Source organism: Ixodes scapularis, unplaced genomic scaffold (genome assembly GCF_016920785.2).
Source record: "Ixodes scapularis isolate PalLabHiFi unplaced genomic scaffold, ASM1692078v2 PGA_scaffold7__128_contigs__length_106722199, whole genome shotgun sequence".
NCBI classification, from domain to species: Eukaryota; Metazoa; Arthropoda; class Arachnida; order Ixodida; family Ixodidae; genus Ixodes; species Ixodes scapularis.
In genome coordinates, this window is record NW_024609882.1 from 99,653,148 (window position 1) to 99,671,029 (window position 17,882).

The 17,882-nt window shown below is 47.5% G+C and overlaps 1 protein-coding gene across 1 annotated transcript in view; it reads right to left on the reverse strand.

Moving 5' to 3' along the window:
• The window catches only part of LOC121833096 (sorting nexin-17-like), a 56,227-nt gene extending 38,638 nt beyond the window's left edge, over window positions 1–17,589 (reverse strand). The window contains exons 1-4 of the mRNA XM_042286172.1: window positions 17,419–17,589; window positions 12,671–12,758; window positions 7,571–7,655; window positions 3,763–3,925 (exon numbers count right to left, since the gene is read on the reverse strand). Of these exons, the coding sequence (XP_042142106.1) occupies window positions 3,763–3,925; window positions 7,571–7,655; window positions 12,671–12,758; window positions 17,419–17,481 (399 nt within the window). The 5' untranslated portion in view covers window positions 17,482–17,589. The remainder of the gene's footprint in view (window positions 1–3,762; window positions 3,926–7,570; window positions 7,656–12,670; window positions 12,759–17,418) is intronic.
• Window positions 17,590–17,882: the final 293 nt, after the last annotated feature.

Sequence of the window (17,882 nt, forward strand, 5' to 3'; positions counted from 1 at the left end):
CAGCTAATTTCCTTAGTCCCTTAAGGATACCTGTCCAAAAGTGGACGAAAGTGATAATACAATGAACCTGTCGAAAGCTCGCTACCACTGCCAATCCTACTAACCTCTAAGCTGGGGCAGGACATATTAAGACGGGCTGAAAGAATGCGAATATCCCCAACAGTCTTTTCTTTTTGTAAACTTGGGTACATCGAGGCTGTCCGTTGAAATGTGGCTCAAAGATGATTTATGACCAGCTTGAAAGCAGCGTTTCCTAGTGCTTTTCCTGGGACGCCCTACAAAGACCCGTACGGAAACTGCTTTTTGTCAGCCAGAGAACCCCTTTGAGCTTCTCTTCTTCGTGTCATCAGCCTCAATGCAGCTCCAAATTCATTCTTAGGTTGGCAAGGAGTAGTTAGCCGCATCTGCAGGACCTGCCTCAATTTTCAGCTTTGTGCGTTGCATGAAATTGCTCGTAAAGGGTTTTCCTAATTTCCATGACCTCCTTGGCACAGTGGTCAAGTGTTGGGCTCACAATCTTGGGCTTGTGGGTTCCCCCTTGGAGAGCGGAATTTTGCTTCAATTTATCGAAGGTTCGTATTTGTTTCGCGTTACTATTCCCGATTTTCCTGCGAGGGCTACCAAAATAAATGCTAGTGCATTTATAAGCTTACTTTTTATACAGCTCCATACATCGCATAAATCATCACGGTAATATTCACCTACGGCGGATCTTGTTTTTTAAAGCACTGCTCTTGGGCACCCATTTCCTTCTTGAGCGACATCGGCGTACCTTACACGTTGCATTATGTTACGTTTCCCATAATGATGTCCCACGTGATGTCACAAGAGTCACGAGTGACGTCACGAAGGTCACGATGAACATCACGACCTCCACAGTGAAGGTCACGGCCTTCACAAGTGACGTCACGAGGGAGGGGCAAGGGTGGCGAATGAGAGGAGGAGGAAGATCCAAGGGGAGGGGAAAAGGATAAGAGGAAGGGCATACCCTCCCATCCTCCTCCTCAAGAGCTGCACTCTGGTTCGGCAATACAGGGAATTGTAAAAATCTTTCATTTTTAGAGCGCAGCTCTTAGGCACCCATTTCCGGCTTGAGCGGCGTCGGCGTACCTTACACGTTGCATTATGTTACGTTTCCCATACTGATGTCACACGTGATGTCACAAGAGTCACGGGTGACGTCACGAAGGTCACTGATGAAGGTCACGATGAACATGATGACCTCCACAGTGAAGGTCACGGCCTTCACAAGTGACGCCACGAGGGAGGGAGGGGCAAGGGTGAAGAATGAGAAGAGGAGGAAGATCCAAGGGGAGGGGAAAAGGATAAGAGGAAGGGCATACCCTCCCATCCTCCTCCTCAAGAGCTGCACTCTGGTTCGGCAATACAGGGAATTGTAAAAATCTTTCATTTTTAGAGCGCAGCTCTTAGGCACCCATTTCCGGCTTGAGCGGCGTCGGCGTACCTTACACGTTGCATTATGTTACGTTTCCCATAATGATGTCACACGTGATGTCACAAGAGTCACGAGTGACGTCACGAAGGTCACTGATGAAGGTCACGATGAACATCACGACCTCCACAGTGAAGGTCACGGCCTTCACAAGTGACGTCACGAGGGAGGGGCAAGGGTGGCGAATGAGAGGAGGAGGAAGATCCAAGGGGAGGGGAAAAGGATAAGAGGAAGGGCATACCCTCCCACCCTCCTCCTCAAGAGCTGCACTCTGGTTCGGCAATACAGGGAATTGTAAAAATCTTTCATTTTTAGAGCGCAGCTCTTAGGCACCCATTTCCGGCTTCAGCGGCGTCGGCGTACCTTACACGTTGCATTATGTTACGTTTCCCATAATGATGTCCCACGTGATGTCACAAGAGTCACGAGTGACGTCACGAAGGTCACTGATGAAGGTCACGATGAACATCACGACCTCCACAGTGAAGGTCACGGCCTTCACAAGTGACGTCACGAGGGAGGGGCAAGGGTGGCGAATGAGAGGAGAGGAAGATCCAAGGGGAGGGGAAAAGGATAAGAGGAAGGGCATACCCTCCCATCCTCCTCCTCAAGAGCTGCACTCTGGTTCGGCAATACAGGGAATTGTAAAAATCTTTCATTTTTAGAGCGCAGCTCTTAGGCACCCATTTCCGGCTTGAGCGGCGTCGGCGTACCTTACACGTTGCATTATGTTACGTTTCCCATAATGATGTCACACGTGATGTCACAAGCGTCACGAGTGACGTCACGAAGGTCACGATGAACATGATGACCTCCACAGTGAAGGTCACGGCCTTCACAAGTGACGCCACGAGGGAGGGAGGGGGAAGGGTGAAGAATGAGAAGAGGAGGAAGATCCAAGGGGAGGGGAAAAGGAGAAGAGGAGGGGCATACCCTCCCATCCTCCTCCTCAAGAGTTGCACTCTGGTTCGGCAATACAGGGAATTGTAAACATCTTTCATTTTAGAACGCAGCTCTTAGGCGCCCATTTCCGGCTTGAGCGGCGTCACCGTCGGTGTAATTGCGCAGTGCATTAGGGGTAAATTTTCCCGCTAAATTTAGCGCAAAATTTTCCCCACTAAATTTAGCGGGAAAATTCCCCCACTAAATCTAGCGGAAAAATTTCCCCTAAATGGAAGGCAAGCAGGAGAGGAGGAGGGGCATAGCCTCCTCTCTGTACCTCCCCCTCCTCCTCCTCAAGAGCTGCGCTCTAATTCGGCATTACAGGGAGTTGTAAACGGCTTTCTTTTTTTTTAGTGTCATCACCAAGCGTTCAGAATGTAGGCATAACAACGCAGCAAAGATGTGGGGTGGCGCCAAGGGGGATGGAAAAGAAATGCGTATCTTTTCGCAAATCCGATTTTCCGAAAGGTTCAACCGCTCGGCAATGCCACTACTCTCCGAGCGGACATGCGAACGTGCGAGAGCTTTTGCCGACAACCCCCAGGCAGCATCACAAGGGCAAGAGGTCGTCACTTCGTCGTTCACCTTCTGTCCATTCGGGCCTCGGAGATCTTCACCCGAGGTTAGAGATCACAACGACACGTCCCAGTAGGACGCCCACACCCGAAGGATCTGGAGGCCTCGGCTCCAACCCCGCCATGGCACGATTCCCCCTTCTTGCCAGAGGCAGCTTCTACCTAAGGGTATCCCTTCCAGAACCGGGCGTCCAAGAATTCGTCGAGGGTTATGCACCGAGCTACGCATAAAACCAAAGACAACAAAACATTCTTTCCAATCAGGAAAAAGAATGTCTCGTAACAATAGTCAATTCCGTCTCGTGGGGACGGGCACATTGTTCGTTAAAAGGGGATATTCATTGAACGGGATTTTGCCCCGTAGCGGTTATAAAAACGCGCGGAACAGATTGAAGATTGTCCGAGACTTGCGTTCTATTTCGTGAAATGGTCCTCTTTCTAGCATACGTAGATTATATCGGCGTTTGAACGTACACACGTACCAAGCTACTAAACAAAGTCCGACGGTGCGGAGGTAAGGTGCCGCACTACCCAGCGAAGCGAGTGGCTCCAGTCCCGTCTTGCCAAGACACCGCGCTTTCATTGCGACATCTCACAATGCTCGGGCTTTAAAACCGGTCTCAGATAAATCACTTTCAGAAAGTAATTTGTTGAGGTTACGGTTAGGCAATAACCCAAAAAAAGGCGGCGCAGCGATGCAACGGGTTTGCTTGACGCAGAGGCTGAAAAGCCCGGGCAGACTTGGAAACAGCGCCTCCCTCTGTTCACCCAGAGAGAGCCGTGGCCACCCACCTCCCTCTTGGAGCCCTTGGCCTGCAGGGCTGCCAGCTGCCTCTGGGTCTCCTTGGGGGCCAGCACCCAGCCCCGGTCCAGGTCGCTCAGGGCCTGCACGTAGCCCAGGTTCAGGGCCACCCGGTCGTCCAGCAGCGCCCGGTCCCAGCCGCTGTCCCAGTAGCTGCACCAGGGAACTTGCTCTACAAATGGAAAGTTCTGGCCCCTTTCCGCAATAACTCCCACTTTGCTATCTTAAAACCCTGACATGCCACACTTCATTACAAGTGTTCACATTTTTACTAAACTCACTCGGAACATTCAAGCTGCATACCTAACTAACGACGTTAACAGAAACGGTGGTATATTTGAGATGTAACTTTTCAAAGGCGTATTCCTCTCTCGAACTATGAATGTATAGAACGCTAATTCACCCCAAAATTGAATATGCCGCATCAGTTTGGAATCCTGGCAAAAGAAAACTTAATTTACTTGCTAGAAAGGGGTAAAATTAACTCCCTTCCTTTTATACTCTCTAATTATAACAGAACAGCCAGCGTAAGCACCGCGAAATTCAGTCTCAATATACAATCTCCAGCATCTCGCTGAAAAAAGTTTTGTCTCGGTCCTTTTCATGAGCTACATCGCCACCTGTACCTTGGCGACAAACGTATTTTTCCTCCTCGACACATTTCATGTCGATTAGATACTGCTCGTAAGGTCGGTGTTCCATTCTCCGGATGTAACCCTTTCTTTCGGTCCTTCGTACCACATACACCCAAAGAGTGGAATCCTGTTCTCGCACCAACGGCAACCATCGAAGATCAACGACATTTGAAGAATGCATTAGCTAACATCGTAAAGTAGGAACTTTTCTAACCATCGTATCTCCTATATCTTCACTCTGTTATTTTTTTTAAAAATAATGTCGTCGTAACTATTCCCCTCTTTAATGCGCTCTGGCCCCCAAGGGAATTTTAAATAAATAAAGTACAATGCTCGAAACTCCGACCGGTGTGCTCACCCTCATCCAAAACACCCTTTTTCGGACGCGGTAATCGCACGGGTCGGAGTTTTGGCCATCAGACTCTTGATTTACGCTCGACCCCGTTGCAGATGCGTCGTTCCGTCACCAGCCATAACCCTGGCGGCGTCGCGGCGGCGGACGTGGCACACGCCCATTCTCCTCCGGGTCGCTCTCCAGCTCCATGGTCTGCAAAAGCTTCGGCGGCCGGGTGTCGGGACATTCTGGCGACCCTCGCGTTCGCTCGTGCCGTTTGCCGGAACATCTATGACCGAGCGCCAGGGTCGCAACAACCGACTTTTGGGACGTCACTTGCCACCACCTGGGGATTGCTTTCGTCGCGTGAGAGAGGAGGATGCGCAACGGACCGGTCCAAGATGCGCTCCATGCACTCTGGTGGGGCCCAGCTTCTACATGCGACGCTCTGGACGACCGCGTTGCGGTGCCCCTCGGGAAGCCACCCAGCAGCCTTAGGGTATATTGGCCCGTGCCTGATCGAGAAGATCCGTTCATCTAGAACAGGGATTCTCAAACTTTTTGGTCTCATGGAACCCCAGGAACCCTCAAAAAATGCTGCGAAGGTTTCAAGCATATTTCTTCTTTTTTTTTTTTGGCTGCGGAGGTTTCATGCACTCATAGTCGGAATTAATGAATGCACCACCTTCGGACACCACGTAGTAAATCCCAGGGCGATATGCTGAGAAACCTATTTTTGCGGACCGTTCAAAGTGGGATCGAAGCGTTAGCATACATGCGGTAGACACTCCGGCAACCGCAGGGGTGCAACTACCGCCAAAGTGCATGACCAAGCGACACTATGCCAACAAGGACGGTCATCCTCCTCGTCATTCCGCTCTTTTGCGGCGCAAACCATCCGAGGGAGAGGAACCTTTTCGGATAGTTAAAGCGAGCGTCGGCTATTTCGGTCAAGAGATGCGCGGCTGTGTTGTAGCTTCTCTGCACTAAAAACGGAGACAAACAGAACAGTAGGTCTTACGAAAGCCAATATCGTACGCCGCACGATCATCGAGTGCTACATATAACGAATTATGGAGGTATAAAATATATTTCCTATTCCCCATTGATTTCATTTTGACCATGCTGAACCGTACAACACCGAGAAAAAATTGCGCGCCAGTTTGAAACGTAAATTCTCCAAGACGACGACAGACAGCTCGGTGAAAACAAGACAGGAGGGCACGCTCTCCCGTTGCGTTCAGTTGGGTTGTTGTAGTCGTACCGGTCATCTTTCCCGTTCTGTCTATGTTTCACCGTCAAATATATATGTGAAATAGATATGTCGGGCGTCTCAAACACACGGCCTACAAGGCTACGAGTCCCGGCTCCCATACCTCGAGCGCTAGAATGGCATGCACCACCTCATCTCGCCCAATCATTTTCGCTCCAAAATTAGCTCCGTTCTTTTAACATATTCACATAGTTTATACTTGTTTGTGTACATTTGCGTTTCTTTTTTTTTTTCCCCCTTTATTTTTAGCGTTTCAGCTCGTTGTAATGTGCAACGACTCTGCTGCTAGTCTGCGAGCGCTTTGTCAAAAAAAGCATCTCGGCTGCGCAAACTCTCGACCAGATAGACCAACTGCCAAAGACAAAGCAACGACCTCGGGATTCTAGCCTTCAAAAAAAGACCACCATTAAAAGACGAGTATTTGTTCGGAGTGTCGCGATAAAAATCGTTGGGAAAGCAAGAACCGTTAAATTAGCCAATTGTTTTTCTAGCGACACACTGAGCTCGGCTGATCCTGGAGTGAACTGAGCAACGGGAACAATGGTGTGCTTGCTTTCTTGTTCTAGGAAAACAAAGCCAGCAGACTGATAGGGCGATGGCGTCTCAATTCTCGTTATCACCTCGGGTCAGGGCCTAAAGTAGTCATGTAAACTAATCAAATCTAAGGGTGCTCTGGCAAAATTTCCAAAAGCAGGGAGGGCAAGATCTCTTTTAAATCTTGTGAACCTCTACCTTTCCGGCGGGGGTTACCTGGCCCCCACACTCAAAAGGGTCTGAGACCGCCGATATATATCCTTATCACCCTGGCAATATATAGGACAGAATGAAAACAATGCAAGCGTCCCCCAAGCTCGGTATGCTCCGAGAGGAAGAGAAGGACACCAGAGAAGACGTCGGAATGCCAAGCTCCGGCTGCAACGATTGTCTCCATTGGTCGAACGCATTAAAACGCGGAATGCCGGCGCTTGGCTCTCGCATTCCAACACATCTGACGAGCGCAGCGGGGACAAAGGCTTTAGGCCTTCCCAGTAACCGTTCCAACCGGAGCCTCCCCTCTCCTCCCCCCGTTTCTCGGCGCATTTTGTCCATCAAAAACGCCCAATCGCAGAGGCAAAAACGGACCAAAATCAAACCTCGGACGCGAGCGAGTACAGACGACGAGAAAAAGATGCTCGTTGAGCCTTTCTTCTTTTTAAACGCGAGTTTATCTCGAGGTAATTTTCCACTTTGGTCGAGTCGGAGGTCCACCCGGAGGTGCTTTTCTAAGGCTGCCGCGCGAAGCAGAGGGCGGGGCAATCTAGGAACTTCGCTCGGCCAGGGTGCGGAACCCGTCTCGGACCGCTGCGCTCCACCTGTACACCAAAAACGCTTCCCAAGCGACAGCAAATGATGTTGCGCAAGCGTGTCCTTGGACTCACTGTTAGCGAAAAAGTCCCGGCGAGAAATACGAGCCAAGGAGAGTCTCACCAGGGTGGAGCCAGAAAGTGACCCGCAGCCACGAGGCCATCCGGGACGTCGTCGAGCGTAAATGGAGGGAGCCTTAAGGAGGGGCCTACCTCTTCCGGACAACCACGCAGTGGCCAGGACCTGCAGACGCCAGGGACAGGTGCGGGGCCTCAAAGTTCTCCAGGCGCCTGAGGACTGCGGCGGGACAGACAACCACTTCAGACACGCGCAATCTCCTCCGATGGTCGCCCACTGTTTCAACGCGTCGATACACACAGCCCCAATGGTGACCCCATTGACGATCCCGAGCAACTGTTTTTGCAACGGTATTTGACCCAAATTTGGCTCTCACCTTTTTTTTATTGAAACTGAAAGGCTCTACAACTGGCCACACAGAAAATGTGTCGACGGACATTATGGTTCGGGCAGTGGACTTTGAAGGAGCGAAAGGAACGCTGGAGAAGCTCACTCTCGCGGATAAAAATAAAATGTGCGACAAGCTTGGTTTCTTAAACTGCCCGCCCGACCTGCAAGCTTTACAATGTGCAACGTCCTCTCGCTCATACACTACTTTTATGGCTGTGAAAATGGGTTATGGCGTTGCTTGTTACATTGAAGGAGGGACATGGGCCTAAATTTTAAGTTTTTTGGAAAAAATTCATTTTTCTGTTTTGACTTTTTCAGTTTTAGAAACTAAATATACAACCTTGCACCAAATTTGATAACCATACACCAAATATTTACGTTGATATAAAATATTTTCGACGCATTCTGAGCCAGTAACAAACTAAAGGAGCTCAATGCTTGAATGCTTTTTTCTCAGTTCCACTTTTTGCTGCCAATTTCACACGAAGGAATCTTTTGTTCGAAGGTGAAAGTATTCTGATACCACAATCGACACGTTTCGAAACTGAAATTTACTGGGGAATCGGGCTATCTACTTTATTTTATTATAGGTTGAAGTCCTCAGTGATAAAAAACTAAGTTTTCAAATATTGACATAGAACAGATGTGCATCTCATATTTTGAGGTAATAACTTTTCCCGAAATTTTTACATTTAAGTTATTAAAACTAGATAGCCCGAGTTCCCATATTCCCCACTTTATATTCAAGCAGTCAAAACGGTTCATTTGCATATCATAGATTTCTTAATGATGAGTGACGCATCGCCTTATGCAGGTATGTAAATTTGTCCCAGACAGCTGAAAGTTTGCACAGTACACCTACATCTGAAGCTAAACCTCCCATGCAAATTTCATTCCGATCACTTGAGTAGTTCAAAAGATCGACCTCTAGCCAGTGTCTCCCCTTAAGTAAAATATGATATACGGTTAGATGACTATGGCGATGCTCACACTCCATCTTGGACGCGCAAAATATGACACAATAGGACCAATTCCAAGACGGAACTCTCCCTATTCATCCGCTTCAATGCGCGTGTTGTTTACCTCTCCATCCTACTCGTGCTGCCATTTCTGCATTACGAAACCTTTCCCTGTCTCATTTTTTGGGGGGATTCCTCTCGAGACCACAAAGTGTGAAACAGCAGGGTGTGCCGCCTCGTCTGTCTCCCCATTACCAGTAACGCTAACGTGGCACCCCTGGCAGAGATTATCGTGTTTTGCAGTCGAGCAACCGAGGTGTTCGCTGCAATATCCCGTGAAATGAGAACTTTTAATGCCCGGCATTTGTTCTACCGGTCTTCGTCAACATCAAAGATTTTCAATCTTGCTCCATCGCAGTCCCAAATTGTTTCGCCTCGGAGCGATGCTATGGGGCCCAGGAAACGATACACGACTCTACCCGCAACGCCAAAATCCGAGCGAAATCGGTAAATTCGTGCAGAAAAAAACGTGCCCCCCTTCTGTGCCGGACAGATGAAGAGAAAGTGCGGGGTTGTGCGAATACGTCCACGCGAGAGTTCCTTGCTCCCAAGCGGCTGACAAGGGCCGTCCGTCGCTCGACCCTATTCGGCGAGGTTCGGTAGCGCCATCCGTCGTTCTGCGCCGACGGTAAGTGTCGCGAGCTCTTATCCCTTTTAAAATGCGAATCGGCCACGCATTAAAGTCAGCTTGTTATTTTTAGGATGCTTAGAGTTCGTAGATTTGGTTATGACCATAAAACGAGGGCCTCAAGATGCGCTTCAGTGCCCCTCTAAAAAAACTTACATGTCCCATTTACTATATTTATTGGAACATAGGTCAACCCTTTCTTTTTTTCGGAAATGCCAAAAACTAAAGGTCAACCTATAATCGTGATCGGAGAATTTCGACCCACATTCCTGATCCAATTTCGCGACCCTACCGAGCACATATCGAGTCACAGAGCTGGCGTTGCCATAGCGCCGCTTCTCGTTTCGGAAAGCTTTTGGTGCACGAAAACGACCGAAAGAGCAGCAGCCGGCAACCCGCCATGGCCACCGCTCGCGCGCAACCTTCCGGCGTCGAGTTTATTCCTGATTGACTTTTTTGTTTTCATTTCAGTGTCTTCTTAGGTTTGTCGTGTGCAAGTTTGTAGAGCGGGAAATTAGTCTGCAGTCTGGTGTCTCAACTTTAGACTTTTCCAGTGGTGGTACTACCACTAGTCTGGTGTCTATAAATTGCGCAATGGCGAGTACACAAACACGCGCCAATAAAATTTTCATTTAGAAAAAACAAGTGGCAATGGAGCCGGAGGTGCCTGGATTCTGCGGCGCAAGCTTTCGCCCCAAGTGCTTGGAGGCGCTAGCGGGCTAGGCCTAGGCACCCTTTTGAAGTCAATTGACAATGTATAAAACCTAGTTTCTCGTATTGATTTATTACATTTTGGCACCATTTTATTTCCTAAAACACCTCGAATGTCGCGCAGATATGTCATATGCAATAGCACAAATTCAGTTTTGTGTAATCGATTTTTCGCACTCAACTACAATCAAGTTACCTATACTACGAAATTTTTCGCCGGTCCCACGGATTTCGTTATAAAGGCGCACACTCTTTTTACGAGTAAAACGTTTCGCGATAGGATCAGTGAGATCTATCTTTTTGCAATACTTTTTAGTTTGGAAAAATTTGTAAGTCATTTACAGCAACCGAGAGAGGAAAGAACGAATTTTGAGACGCTCCCTAATGAGAGCCATGCCCATGCACCGGAGATCTCATGCCCTACACCTTACAGTTGAGCCCGATTGTATGGAACCCAGGTATTTCAAAATATTGTCTATTTCGAACAGCCGAAGCAACCCCTTGGAAATCCCACGCAAAAGTATAAGTGTCTTATGCATCTGTATCGAACTTCATGACCGGGGACATTGGAAACATTAACCCTGGAAGGGGGCTTCCCCCAACACTGCAGTCGCTGCGCGGTTCGCACACGCCGAGAATAAACTAGTCTGGCCACCTGCGGCGCGCAAAGAAGCAGAGAAAAAAACACTCGCAACTCAACTACCCCCTTTCCGCCCCCCCTCCAACCCACCCACAAAAAATAAAGAGTATCTGGCAGGTTGAATATGTCTACAGTGGTTGCGCAGTTGCACTTTGAACGCCTCGTTTATCTTTGTTCAGCTTCCTCTTTTGTCGCTTTTGCTTTGTAGTTTTTCTTTCGGTGTGCAATTTTATGCCAGCTCTTTGTTGGTGGCTTGCTTGACGTTTTTCTATGAATCAAGACGGAGCTATTTTTGGTTGAGTTTTTATGCATTCCACTCTTTCAGTTTTTTTAACAGTTCTTTACTATTTCCGCTTTCCATTCCCCGTGCTGTCAAGGTCGCTGCCACGTGCATGCGCGTAAAAGCGGGGTGCAGTGAGGTAGACGCGATTCAGCGGCTCTTGGACAGCCTATTTCGGTAAGCTTTCGTTTGTCATAATTTTCAATGTTAGCAGGGACGCACAGGTAGTTCAACCGGTGCTTAAAAGGACACTGACAGGGTATTTATGCTCGCCAAGGTTGTTTTTTTGGCACATAACATAGCGGAGCTCAGCTACCCAAAACACAATTTGAAGCTCAAAATCCGTTTTTTTTTTCCTCCTGAAAACTGCCGATCGAGAACAGTCCGGATTGAGTTGCGCTACCTCTCTTCCCCGTGCTCACGTGCCGTTCAGAGACGCGTACCAAATGTAGCAGTGGGTCATCAAAAGGCACACACTCCATATTAAAAATTAAAAAAATATGAAACCCATTTTTGTGGCTTCTATACAACCGCAAATACGTTGGCTGCACAAAGTACCAGCAGTACGTGTACTGCATACTTCTCAACATGGTGTCGTATCGCGGGAGTGACAGGCTGTACAGCCAGACCAAGAGGACTATGCGATGGCAGCGGACGACGGGCGTGGCTCCTCTACTCCACAACTGTCGTTTGCGGTACCAGCGAGTCTGTCTAGCTTCGAAAGGGGAATTGTTTAACGATCGAAACAATTAGGATTTATTCCGTACGACATGCCCGACCACCAAGCTGATTCGCACCAAGACGTCACCGAGTCGTTGCTCCTTCTCCTGGCAGAAGACGTTGCTTGTCTTACAAACACAAATTCATAAGAGCTTAAAAAATGTGCAAACGTCGAGCACAGAGTGCTCAACATTTATGCGTTTTTCCTTCACTTAGTACGACCAGAAAAACGAAGAAAGAAAAAGAAAAGTGGTCGGGTGTAGCAACATGATTTCCGGCAACTCTCTCCTCTACGTTTCACCCTCCTCCCTAGTCCCATATTACGGCCATTAACCCCGTGCTCGCACTTTGCTTTCGGTTTCGGGCGGTGCTGTTTTTGGAATTTATTAAAAATATACGTTACTCTGTAGCAAAATATCAACTGAGAAATTTTCTGACACCATATTAAAATGCCTGGCAAAAAATAAAACAATTTTATTTGGGGGTTCCAGTGTTTTTTTTTTAAGTTATCTTATTTTTGACTTTCAAATTACCAGTATATATATAAATATATGACGATTCCCTTTGAGTGTATCCAGGTTCTACTGTATCGCAGTGCCTAAGGGGAGACTCGGGAAGTGACAGTTCCCTAGCTCCGCCAAGGACAGTCGTCTGCATCTCGTCACTGGATTTGACACACATGGTTAGCGCACACATGGTTAGCGAGCAATCTAAACCTCCACTCAAACAGAGTACAATCTGCGTACATTCCAGTGCACGGTTGACAGACAGGCGGTGATGGCACGTGCAACTGTCGACAAAGGAGGATGGCCAAAGCCCAAGCACTGGTCCAAGGGGAGAACCTACTGGTGATATCCGTATCCCCCTTCTTCACCAGGAACAGGGCGAAGTAGCAGACCAGGTCCAGTGGCAGTCCAATGGCCCTCGCCACAGCCTGGGCAAAGATCAAACTCTTCACCCTTACAACCCATCCTCAATTTCGATAGAATCCTCGGCAGAGGTTCACAAACACGGGATGCAAAGCATACGCTTCGTATCTGCGTGCGCGCAATAATCAACTTCAACTCAATGTCTTTTTTGTCAATTTCCTTATTAACAGACTCCAAGTATGTAGATAACCATGATGATCTTAGCCCGAGAGTGGGGTAGAAAAAGGAAATCATTTTTAACATTTGAAGACAAAGTAACAAGAACGGACAGCATCTTTAACTCTGCTAATAATTTTATTCAACCAAGCTTCCTGTATACAGAACTACAACCACCACAAAACCACCGAACAACCTGTTTTCGAAGGTCGCGCGCAACCCTCACCACCAAAACAAAACAAAGTGATGCCCCCTTCAAGGCACAACCAGCTTACAGTATAGACAAAAACCTTCTAGGCAGCTAGAGGTTACAAAAATATACAATACTTTTAAACTACAACATAAATACACACAGGGATAAATTCGGTTGGTTTGGACAGAGAGCTTCTTCTGAACACCTAAACCAACTAAAGGTGTGTGTATGTCATAGTTCAAAAGGATCCTATATTTTTTATCACCTCTAGAAAGTTTTTTGTCTTTATCGAAAGGTGCTTGTGCTTTGTAGCTGGTATCACTTTGTTTTGTGTTGTGGGTGAGGGTTGTCTGCACATCCTTGAAAAACAGGTTGCCTGGTGGTTTTGTGGCAGTTGTAGCTGTCTATATAAGGAGGTTGGTTGAATAAAATTATTAGCCAAGTTAGAGATGCTGCCTGTTCCTGTTACTTTGTCTTCAAATGTTAAAAATAATTTCTTCCTGCCCCAGCATCGGATTAAAATCGTCATGGTAAACTTCCCCTGCACTGACTGTAAAATTTCCCTCGGGCAAATAATAATAATAATAATGTAGAGAGTAAGTCGTCTGTTTCTTTTGCAAGGGTTGCGGTGACATCAGAACAACGCCGAGGTCTGATTGGCTCTGACTGAAGGATAGTGGGTAGATGCCTCGACGTCTATCCACTATTTTTTTCAATCAGCCAATAAGAGCTCGGCATTCGGACATCATCGCAGCCCATGTGCAAGGAGCAGACAAACTTGCGCTCCGCATAAAGCTCGCCCGAGCTAAAATAAATATCAATATCAATAATGCTTTATTTTTCCTCAGTGACCACAAGCAGCTACAGAGGCTTTTTTGTGTGGTGCACTGCTAGTTTGTGTTTACAGCAACACCATCTAAAATGTACAGAAACATGGGAAAAGACACAAATATAGGTTTGAGAAGCTGATACAACTTGTACACAAACAATTTTGATGCCCGAGTCTGGGGCGAGAAAATTAGAAACATCAACCGTGGAAGAGGCAGAAGAGGAGGAGGACAAAATCTCAATTGAGTCTCTTTGAGACTTTGTCCTCCCTTTTTATTGTCTCTTCCACAGTTGAGGTTTCTAGTTTTCTTGCCCCAGTCTCGGGCGGGCCATCAAAATGGTAAATATACACCAGGTTGCCTGCACTCTCCCAGTAATTTCTACACAAACTCCCAGTTAGATCCAATGCCCTTTAGCGAGGCTGGCTTAAATTTAACAAAACCAAGGAAATGATAGAATTCACAATTGCCTATGTTATTAAAAGCAGACTGCATTCGAGATAATGGTGACAATTCACACTTTTTCGGGGGGTAGCTCTCATGAAAGTCCACAGTAACGAGTGAACTCTCAGATTTAATAGTACCGTATAAAGATAATGAATGTGTTTGACAGGCCTCCTCATTGAAAGCCTTTCACTAAGAAAATGACAGCAAAGAATGCTAACTAAAAAACAATTTTCGACCAATGTACCAGTCGTAAATAATTCAAATAAATTTCTCGTACACATTTTCAATCCTTTTTCGGTTAAAGATAGTGAGTTGCAAATAAGTGAAGCAAATTCGAGCCCAGAGTGTAGGAGGCTGCAGAAACGATGCACTGCAGATAATGGTGAAGTGAAAGAATGCGATAAGCGAGTGCTCATTCCCCACTTTCTCATCGCTGAAGAGACAAACAGTATGTTGCAATGCCCTCAAGCACGTAAGAAAACAAGAAAACATAGTTTTCTCGATAAAGAAATCACTTTAGTTTTTCCTGGCTTTAGTGACAAAGCGATTTTAGCACACCATTCGAAAATCACACCAATATCAGTTTGCAATAAAAATATAGTCAGCATAGCTCTCAAAATTAAAAAAAAAAGGTTTATGTCACCAGCAAAACAGAACACTTGAATGCATGATGCGTGAAACTATATCGTTTAGAAACAAAATAAACAACAGTGGTCCAAGGTTTGACCCCTGGGGAAGATCCGAAGTCAATATAAAATGCTTTGAAAATGAGTTTGCAACAGGAACAGTGTTACTGCGTAAACTCAAATAGCTCCTGGACCATTCACGAGCCTAGGGCCATACAAAGACAGCTTGCAAAGGCTTAAAGAATAATCCACACGGCCTTTGACTCTTGAAAATATACAGCATCAATATGGCCTCTGTTTGTGACTATTGGTACAGAGAAATCTAGAAAAGAGCACAAATTTGTTTCTACCAAGTTTCCCTCGAGAAAACCATGCAGTACTAATTTTTTTGCTTAGAGACCTAGAAATGCAGTTATGCGTAACCATTCCGAAAGCTTCCCAAAAAAAAAGCTTCCCCAAAAGTGCCAAATAATGAAAAGGGACAGTAATTATTAACTAGCGACACCAGCTTTAAAGATGGGTGCAAACATGGAAGACTCCTGTCACAAAACAGTGGAGTCGGGGAAACGGTTGGACGAGTGCAAAGCCAGATTCAAACGGAGGGACCTCCCCGGGGGACGAAGGGTGGGCTAAGGCACTTTTACCACTTGGAGAGAGAGGACAGCGAAGGTGATGACGGCAGCAGCAAGCGACGGTAGGCCGGCGTAACAGCTGGCTACCGTGAATGAATCGGCAATATATCGACTATGCTAGTCATCTCGAATATTCGGCCTAGAATGTTCAGGAAAGAGCTAGGAGGGGACTGACTAGGCAAGGTCATTCTGGCCTTCTGAGCGTTTACGCAAGAGGTAGGAGTGTACATATCTTCTAGATGAACGGAGAAGCGTACCTTCTCCATCATGCACGCGGCAATATCATTCCAATATCTATATGGGCTGAAATTGCACTCAAACTGATGCTAAAACAACACTTTCTCAAACACACAAATTTTGGACTCCTTACAAATTTTCGGGGGGGTATCTGAGCATCTAGGACAGACAGAAAGAAAACTTTGTTAGCACCATGTAGCTAAATGTGCAAAACATGCAATGTTGGAGGCAGTATTTTTGATATAGGAGTAGGAAAATTTTGAACCAAAATAACGTTCTATTGTCACACACTGAGCACTGAACTTCACTGTGTTCTAAAGTCATTAATAATGGTTCAATCTGAAAAAGCTTCCAACATTGCATTCTTCATAATTTATAGTATATGATCATACAATAAAGCATTCTTTTTTAAAAAAATAATTTTTTTCTATTGTTTTTGGAAACAAAGTCTGGTTAATTATAGTTATCCTGAGAAGTCACCTACTAATTTAAAAAAAAATAACAGATATTTGGAAGCAGCTCAAAACTCTGAACAAGCTTGTGCTGTTTCATTGCGCTTGACCAAAAAATAAGGAAGAAAGCCCCAAGACCAGCGTTCCCCCTTAAAGTGCACAAAAGATAGATGGAGCAGTGAAAGAAAAGTCCTCTCAGCTCTCTGCTCCCTGCCCCTCACCGCCTGCGGAGAGAACTGCTGCGCGGTGGCATTTGTTGCGTCTGTTTATTTGGTGCTTCTTGTCGGCCGAGCACGCCCCTCACTGCCAGCGGTGCTCTCTGCCCTCCTCGTTTGAGAGTGGCGGCGGTGGGCGATGCGAGAACACGCGATACGGTGGCGGAGTGCAGGCCTGCCGAGCACAACTGCCTCCAGCCACGCGCCCTTCAAAATCACATCATCGTCCTCGGGCATAATCAAGCGGTGGGCAGTCAGTCAGAGCAGTGGGCGGCAAAGGCACTGCCGCCCACCGTGAGGACGACCCTGGACGCCCAGCCTGTTGCCTAGCATCGTACCGCAGCAACGCCGTTTCACTCTTTCTGCCACCTTGACATCTAACTCCGACTTTCCCCGGACTGTTTTTGGACAATGGTCTTATACTCGCATTATTTCGGATCAAGTCCGCCGGAGCATCGAGAAGACTGACGCCCAAGTGGGAGTTCGCACATTCTACACCGTTGTCGAGAATGCCGGCAAGCACCACAGCATTCTGAACAACGGCGGCAGTGGTCGGAAAAGAATCCAAAGTGCCGCCCGCCCCGCCCCCGCCCCCCGCCCCCCGCCCCCGCCGCCCCCCCCCCCCCCCCCCCCCCCCCCGTAGGAGCGGTGCTTGCACAAAAACATTCTGCTGAATGGCCATGCTACTGATACGGGGCCTTGGCCACAACAATTTCTAGTTTTAACTCTCAATTTCTAATTTTTGTTTTTAATCAAATAATAAACACATTCCCAGGGTATGAAGCTGCGTGGAAGTGGCACTAGCGGGTGCTAACGTTCCGTCAATCTACGGTGGCCTAGACTGGGCTCCCAAACAGGGCCCGTCGGGAGAGGCCCTCACCTCCGTGACGAGCCGAGTGGGGTCCGTGGAGCAGACGCGGACGGTCACCTTCTGCCAGCTCATGAGGAAGACGTCCAGGTCCACCTGCTGGGGTGACACTCCTTGGGTCTCCTGCTGGGCCGACAGCAGGAACCCCGTGAACACCTCGTCCGAGCAGATGCGCACGTCCTGGCTCGCTGCGGGCAATGACGCGCACGTTGCCGGATCACGCCCTCGCCTCGGGCGATTCTTCGACAAGCGGCCACTGGTAGCCCGTCGCGCTTCTCTATGCCTCTCTACGGAAGACACGCTTGTCTTTAAATCTGTTTTCTGGGTACACTTGAGCTACTCCCAGAAGCAGCCTTGCCACCGATTCCTAGTAATCGTGGCAAGAAATGTTTTATGAATGCGTGGGAGAGATCTCTGGTGTTTGAGTAAGCGTACGTACAGTTACCAGTAGACGCGCCGAGTGGAAAGCACGCACT